The 8207-nt window shown below is 40.4% G+C and overlaps 1 gene segment (V, D, J or C); it reads right to left on the reverse strand.

Moving 5' to 3' along the window:
* Positions 1 to 2611: 2611 nt before the first annotated feature.
* Positions 2612 to 3901, reverse strand: LOC133255138 (T cell receptor alpha variable 26-1-like). The segment is given in 2 exon segments: positions 2612 to 3003; positions 3774 to 3901. Coding segments are annotated over 2 exon segments (432 nt in total).
* Positions 3902 to 8207: the final 4306 nt, after the last annotated feature.

Consider the following 8207-nt stretch of genomic DNA (forward strand, 5'->3'; position numbering starts at 1 on the left):
CATTGTGAAATCCGTGTGATGTTGACTTTCTCTTCTATTTTTTAAAAAGATATAACTCACCCTTTCAATATTTTATTGCATTCCTAGCAATGAGCGCCAAAGAATTGATGCTTTTGAACTGTGGTGTTGGAGTAGACTCTTGAGAGTTCCTTGGACTGCAAGGAGATCCAACCAGTCCATCCTAAAGGAGATCAGTCCTAGATGTTCATTGGTAGGATTAATTCTGAAGCTGAAACTCCAATACTTTGGCCACATGATGCAAAGAGCTGACTTATTTGAAAAGACCCTGATGCTGGGAAAGATTGAGGGCAGGAGGAGAAGGGGACGACAGAGGATGAGATGGTTGGATGGCATCACTGACTCAATGGACATGGATTTGGGTGGACTCCGGGAGTTGGTGATGGACAGGGAGGCCTGGCGTGCTGCGGCTCATGGGGTCACAAAGAGTCAGATATGACTGAGCAACTGAACTGAACTGAACTGAACTAGCAATTATTAGTAACATCAGTCATAAATATTTCTTTACTCAATAAATATTTGTTGAACACTTACTATTTGTTGGGTACTGTGCTGATTACTGAGAACTTCAATAAACAAAAGGAATGAAAAGATATGTTTCAGGAAAAGTGAAGTAAGGAAACAGAAAGTGAGTTCAAAGGCTGTGAAGAGGAGGAAATGAGTGAAAAAATGACTGGAGGAATATGCTGATATTTGGAAAATGCTACAGCACCTCTCATTGTACTTTCCAAGATTGAGTACAAGTATCTGTTCCTTCATCTCTGACTCACAAATCAAAGCAATTTCCAAAGCATAAACACAGCAATATACGTTTAGGTACACATCCTGTGCAGCAGGATAGATTTCTCAGTCTTTTTGATGAGCCAAGAACATTATGTTAGTGATGCCACTCACATCAAGGGCCAGAATGCCTCCCTATTACTTTCTCTGTCTTGTGCTCTAATTTCCTCTATATCTTTTCTCTTGGGGAAAAAGTGTGGCTAATAAGGAGCTAGGGATGTTTCAGAATCCTGCTACAATCAGTAAAAGATATTTCTACTGCTATTTGGATATTTAGAGGACTAGCATGTCTCTTTACAGAATTAAGGATTATTGCTTTTCTTGAGTCACAACATATGCCTTTTGTTCTAACACTTGACATTTTACCCTAAAATGTGTGTCACTTTCAGCTATGGGAATTGTGATTCATTCCACTGACTTTCCAGTTGACTCACTATTTCAGGGCTTTCTTCTTACTGTTGCTTCCAGAAAGGCCAGATTGAACTACACATGCTGAGATTTTGGAGCTTGACATTGGCAGATTTAAAAATAAATATCACAGTGGGTCTAAGACATATTAAGACAAAGATAGGCAACTTTTAAAATCTCTTTGCAGCTTAGCTTTCTAAGAGGTACCATAGATCTCAGAATAACTCCCTAAATGGTAACGAGGATTAAAAGGTACATTTAGGGCTTTCTAAAAGACACTGATTTTAAAGCTAAAAAGAAATAAATTTTTGATAGATTTGACAGTGTAAGAAAGGTAGTATGTTAGAATAAAACATACAAGTAAATATGAAAGTCAAAATATCATGTAAGATGTCAAAATAATTCTAGCAAACAGAAATAAAGCTAAGTTAATGGGAAAAAATGGTCAAAAGATGGGAACAAGCATATGAACAAGGTTGAATGACAGAGTGCCAATATACAAAGAAAAAGTTGCTCGAAAGCACTAGGGATCAGTAAGATGTCTATAGATAAAGTACGTTTCAATTGTTAAAATGAAAAAGGCTGGTAATTCTCAATTTTTAGAGGGTGCAAAATACACCTTTTCACTCCCTGTTGGTTGAAGTATAATTGTTTATACGATGTGAATGGAAAGTTGTCACTTTATCAAAAAAAATTAAATGCACCTTGTTTTGAAAATAGCCATTCCAGTTCAGAAATTTCATTACAATAGACGTGTCCTCATATATACAAAAGTCAATCTACAAAGTTCTATAAAGACAACACTCTTTAGGATAGCACAGTAATAGAAACAAATACTTATTAAGGTAAGCATAATTAATAATAGAACGTTTCAGAGTAGTACACAAGCATTATAAAGAATGAATTGGACCACTTTCCAGGTGGCACAGTGGTAAAGAATCCTCCTACAATGCAGGAGACAAAGGAGACCAGGTTTGATCCCTGGATCAGGAAGATCTTCTGGAGAAGGAAATGGCAACCCACTCCACTATTCTTCCCTGGAAAATCCCAAGGACAGAGGAGCCTGGCAGGCTACAGTTCTTGAGGTCTCAAAGAGTCGGACATGAAAGAAAACTTTGGAACAGGAGAATTATTTGTATTTTTCTCACTTTTAGGTTGAGACTAACACACCGGAACCAGCATTTTATTGACATGAGAAAGAACCATGAAAAATTGCTAATGCTTCTCACTTTATTTGTATGTTGCAATTGGGATTCTTCGTATTCCCATAATTCCCAAAATTCTTCTCAGCCACATCAAACAATGATGCACTTCTTCCTTGTCCTTTTCTTCTTTTCTTTATCCATCTTCTTCCCTTTTCCTTCCCTTCATTTTACTCATCTCTTACTGCTCTCTGACTCTCCTTCTAGATGACTCTAGATTTGCTCTCGTGACTGCTCCCCCACCGTGTCCCCCCTTCTTCCCACAAGAGAGGTGCTGCACAGGTGCAGCCCCGTCTGTCCCAGTGTGCCTCTCTCAGGACGCAGTAGTACACAGCGGTGTCTCTCAGGGTGACCTGGGGCAGGACCAAGGTGCTGGACTTTCTGTCTGAAGCTATGGTCAGAGAGGCCATGCTGCTGTTCACTGTGCCTCGTAAGCCACGAATGACATACTGTGGACTCTGATTGGGATTTTGCTGATACCAATGTATATACTCATTTCCACCAATGGTAGAGTGGTTACAAGGCAGGGTTACATCCTCTCCTTCAGCACAATCCATGGAGCTGGGCTGGGTGGTCTTAGCATCAGTCACAGTCCCTGGGGGGTTAAGAAATCAACTTAGTTCCAGAGCACAAATAAACGTAATTCTATGGATCAAGTGCATAAACCTCTAATAACTGTCTGGCCCTAACCCCTACTCCTGTGTTTCTATGTATGTCCTGGAAAAATATTATTGGTGTTCAATATTGGACTGCAAGAAGACAAAACCAGTTATCCAAAAGGAAATGAACCCTAAATATTCATTGGAAGGACTGATGCTGAAACTGGAGCTCCAATAATTTGTACACCTGATGAGAAGAGCTGACTCATTGAAAAATACCCTGATGCTGGGAAAAACTGAAGACAAAACGAGAAGGGGGCATTAGAGCATGAGGTGGTTAAACAGTGTCACCATCTCAATGGACATTAATTTGAGCATATTCCAGGGGATAATAGAGGACTGAGGAGCCTGGCACACTGCTGTCCATTTGGTCATAAGAGTTGGATACAACTTAGTGACTGAAAAACAAAATTATGGAGACCAAAGATATGTGGCAAGAATCAGAGATCCATAGGCTTTGTTCCATGGGTCCTTGGCTCAATAAACCCAGAGATTTCCTACAACCTGCTTACTGCTAAGGACTCTTCTGGAATCATAGCCAAGGTTTAACCTGTCATGTAGAAGTTTGTGTCCCTAGCAAATCCATGATTGGTTCTCAATTCCATCACTATAATGCTGAATAAAGCACAGGGAGAGGAGTAGCAAGCAAATAACTCTTTGTGGTCCTTTGCCCTCAAGTCATCCCTTGTAGACACAGAACACTTACCCAAGGTCAGAAACACTGTTACTCCAGTCACCAGCCTCATACTTCAGGGACAAACCAGGATCATGGGCTCAGAGTTCAGGCTTGGGTCTGATCCTTGGCTTAAGGAGGTTCCAGAGAACAGAGGCAACAGCTGTCAGTAAAAACTTACAACCAGTGCAGATATCGCTGTGTTGTTGCTAGGACCTTCTCAGCCAATGATCAAGCAATCCCTTATCTAGGTCTTCCTCCCCTGTTTTAGTCATGTCCCCAAAAGATGGTGAAACATCCCCAGCTCACAGTGAAATCATGTCTGAAGTTTAATGTCTGCCTCTGGAAAAGGAATACCAATCACAATGATGTGTCTATGCACAACCATTGGTCTTTCATTTGTTTCTTAAGAAATTGGCTGATGCTCCATGAAGCTTGCAGAGCATAATATTTAATCCCAGAAAAATGTACTGAGCTCTGTGTAGTAAGATAATGAAAATTTCCATCCACATTCCAGAAAATGTAAGGAAGATTCAAAAGTAGGCAGTGATGTGCTCTGGGAGATGGAAAAAAATAACGGTTGAGACTAAAAGCTACACATCCTGGAGCTTGGAGCTCTTGTAAGTGTTCTTGGAATCATGCATCTATCACCATCTAGGTAGACATTTTTCATGCATCTGTTCTTAATATACTAACTGATTGACATAGATAGAGTTCACCTCATCCTCTTTGAACAGTGGTCCATAATCCTCATATTCCCTATGCTGATGCTTGTGGGTGTTGTATAGCAAGGATGCTAAGGCAGAGGAATAGACAGAAAGGCAGGCAAAGTAGGTGGGCGGTGGGGTGGAGGTGGGTGTGAGTAATATAAAAAGTCGGAGGAGGGAAAAAAGCATGTAAGGAATAGAAAAGTGAAGGGATAATCAGAGCAGGGAAATAGGAAAGCAGTGTTTAGGGAGGTACATGGAAAGGGCTTAAGCTATTTGGCTAAGATCCCCTTAATCCTTGACCACACACAGTCAACAAGGGATAAAAAGCTCAAGTTGTGTAAAGAAGATGAAAGCATGTCATTTTCCTTTTTTTGGGCACATCAATGGAAAACACATTTCCCTCCCTTTCTCCCAGAAACACTGTTTTCAGATGAATCAGCCTCCTCTTGTGACTGAATAGAAGAACTGCAGAGCTAAACCTGCACCAAAAGTCAGCAAGCAACTTTTTGAAAAGCTCCTCAAATTTGAAGGTAAATGGGCTTCCCAAGTGGTGTGAGTGGTAAAGAACTCACCTGCCAATGCAGGAGACTTAAGAGACCCATGTTCAATCCCTGGATCAGGAAGATCCCCCAGAGAAGGGCTTAGCAACCCACTTCAGTATTTTTGCCTGGGGAGCCTGGTGGGCTACAATCCATGACTCCCAGAGTTAGACACGATTGAAACAACTTACCACACAATACACACAACTTACTTGTAATACTTCTGTACTCATCTGTATTTTCTTGGTTCTAAATATCCCATAGAAGATTTTAATTATCTTTGCTTTCAGTTCAGTTCAGTTCAGTTGCTCAGTCATGTCCAACTGTGCGACCCCATGAACCGCAGCACACCAGGCCTCTGCAGTCATACGATTCTCATTTGTTGATCTCTTTTTCATTTGTCTCTAACCTTCCTATGTTGAAATTTTACTTCAAAGCCCATGTAATTCAATATTTATAAGAGTTTGATACATAATAGGCACTCAAAAATTACATGGTTTCTGAGTGAGCCGATGAATCATTATTCATGAATTTGATGAGAAATTGCATTAAACAACTGTTTAAATTACTCTGAAAACAATCTTCCAACTTTATGGGATGCATGCCAAATAAAAGACTCCAATAGTATAAACAGAGGGTTATTATTGTGAAGAATGAACAATAGAATATAAACAATAAATCCAAGTCTAGCATGGAGGAAAATTGTACTGAAGACATAGGAGTAATGTTACACTAATCATGCTTTGTTCATTTAACAAATATTCATAAATACTTGCTGGAAGCATTGTTGTTCAGTCTCTAAGTCATGTCTGACTCTTTGCAACCCCATGAACCACAGCACACCACAATTTCTTGTCCTTCTCTGTCTCCAAAAGTTTTTTCAAGCCCATGTCCATTGTGTGGATGCTGTCATCCAATCATCTCATCCTCTGTCACCCCCTTCTCCTCCTGCCCTCAATCTTTCCCAGCATCAGGGTCTTTTCCAATGAGTCGGCTCTTCACATCAAGTGGCCAAAGTATTGGAACTTCAGCTTTAGCATCAGTCTTTCTAATGAATATTCTGGGTTGATTTCCTTTAGGATTGACCCGTTTGATCTCTTTGCTGTCCAAGAAACTCTCAAAGGTCTTCTGCAGCACCACAATTAGAAAGCCTTAATTCTTCGGCACTCAGCCTTCTTTAGGGTACAACTCTCACATCAGTATGACTACTGGAAAACCATAGCTTCAACTCTGTAGAGCTTTGTTGGCAAAGTGATGTCTCTGCTTTTTAATATGCTGTCTAGGTTTGACATAGCTTTCCTTCCAAGGATCAAGTGTCTTTTAATATCATGGTTGCAGACATCTTCTGCAGTGATTTTGGAGCCAAAGAAAATAAAATCTGTCACCGCTACCACTTTTCCCCCATCTATTTGCATTAAGTGTTGGGACCCCAGATGCCACGATCTTAGTTTTTTAAAATTTGAGTTTGTCAGTGTTCTCCTTTACTCTCATCAAGAAGCTCTTTAGTTACTCTTCTCTTTCTGTCATTAGAGTGGTATCATCTGCATATGTGAGGTTGTTGGTATTTCTCCTGACAATCTTGATTCCAGCTTGTGATTCATCCAACCCAGCATTTCACATGATGTACTCTGAATATAATTTAAATAAGCAGGGTGACAGTACACAGCCTTGATGTATTCCTTTCCCAATTTTGAATCAGTTTGTTGTTCCATCCATGTCTGGTTCTAACTGTTGCTTCTTGACCTGCATACAGGTTTCTCAGGAGGCAGGTAAGGTGGTCTGGTATTCCTATCTATTTAAGAATTTTCCAGTTTCTTCCGATCGAACCACACAGTCAAAGGCTTTAGCATAGTCAACGAAGTAGAAGTAGATGTTTTCTGGAATTCACTTGCTTTTTCTATGATCCAGTGAATGGTCTAGTGGTTTTCCCTACTTTCTCCAGCTTAAGCCTGAATTTTGCAATAATGAGCTCATGATCTGAGCCACAGTCAGCTCCAGATCTTGTTTTTGCTGACTGTGTAGAGTTTCTCCAACTTTGGCTGCAAAGTATATAATCAATTTGATTTCTGTATTAACCCTCTGGTGATATTCATGTGTAGGGTGGGCTCTTGTGTTGTTGGAAGAGGGTGTTTTCTATGACCAGTGTGTTTTCTTGGCAAAACTCTATGACCAGTGTATTTTCTTGGCCTTTCCCTACTTCATTTTGTACTCCAAGGCCAAACTTGCCTGTTATTCCGGTATCTCTTGACTTCCTGTTTCCATTCCAATCCCCTATCATGAAAAGGACATCTATTTTTGGTGGTATTTCTAGAAGGTCTTGTAGATCTTCATAGAACTGTTCTTCATAGATCCGTTTAGGTTCCAGTTTAAACCCATCATGTCACCATCACTGAGACATCCAGTCACCCTGTTCTGGGTCAAGTGCTTCCTCATACCCAAATCTTCTCCAAGGAGCCCTCTAAATGGTACACTCAGGATGACAATAAAAGTTTAAGATGCTTTTTGCAGTTAGGAAAGTTATGTCTCATTTCTCAAAGATTAAAAAATTGGAACAGTAAAATCTGTCTCATAGGGTTTTAATATTTAACTTAGATAATGAATCGGAAATGCATCCTACAGTGCCTGACATATAGTAAGCTCAATAAATACCAACTTTCTATGTTCTACTAAAACCTCCTTTCCTTAATGTCCAGGGCTGTGACCTGATTTTTCACCTCCACATCAATTCAGTAATGGACGCTTCTAGGAAATTTATTTAATCACTTGTTTTCCTGGAGATAGTCATTATTTTTCCCTATTCTTTTGGTGTGATAGCCAGCTAGCTATATTGATACACTCAGGGTGCTGAAAAGACACAGATGGAACGGTGAGGTTTGACTTTGATTTCCATAAAAATAGTGAAATCAAGGACACCTTGAATGTTTACTAGCTGCTGCTGCTGCTGCTAAATCACTTCAGTCGTGTCCGACTCTGTGTGACCCCATAGACGGCAGCCCACCAGGCTCCCCCGTCCCTGGGATTCTCCAGGCAAGAACACTGGAGTGGGTTGCCATTTCCTCCTCCAATGCATGAAAGTGAAAAGTGAAAGGGAAGTCACTCAGTCGTGTCCGACTCTTAGTGACCCCATGGACTGCAGCCTACCAGGCTTCTCCATCCATTCCTAATAATGCCAAATGTCAATGGGTTAGTACCTTGCTAATACATGAGTGCATGCATAC

This window comes from Bos javanicus, chromosome 10 (assembly GCF_032452875.1).
Source record: "Bos javanicus breed banteng chromosome 10, ARS-OSU_banteng_1.0, whole genome shotgun sequence".
NCBI lineage: Eukaryota > Metazoa > Chordata > Mammalia > Artiodactyla > Bovidae > Bos > Bos javanicus.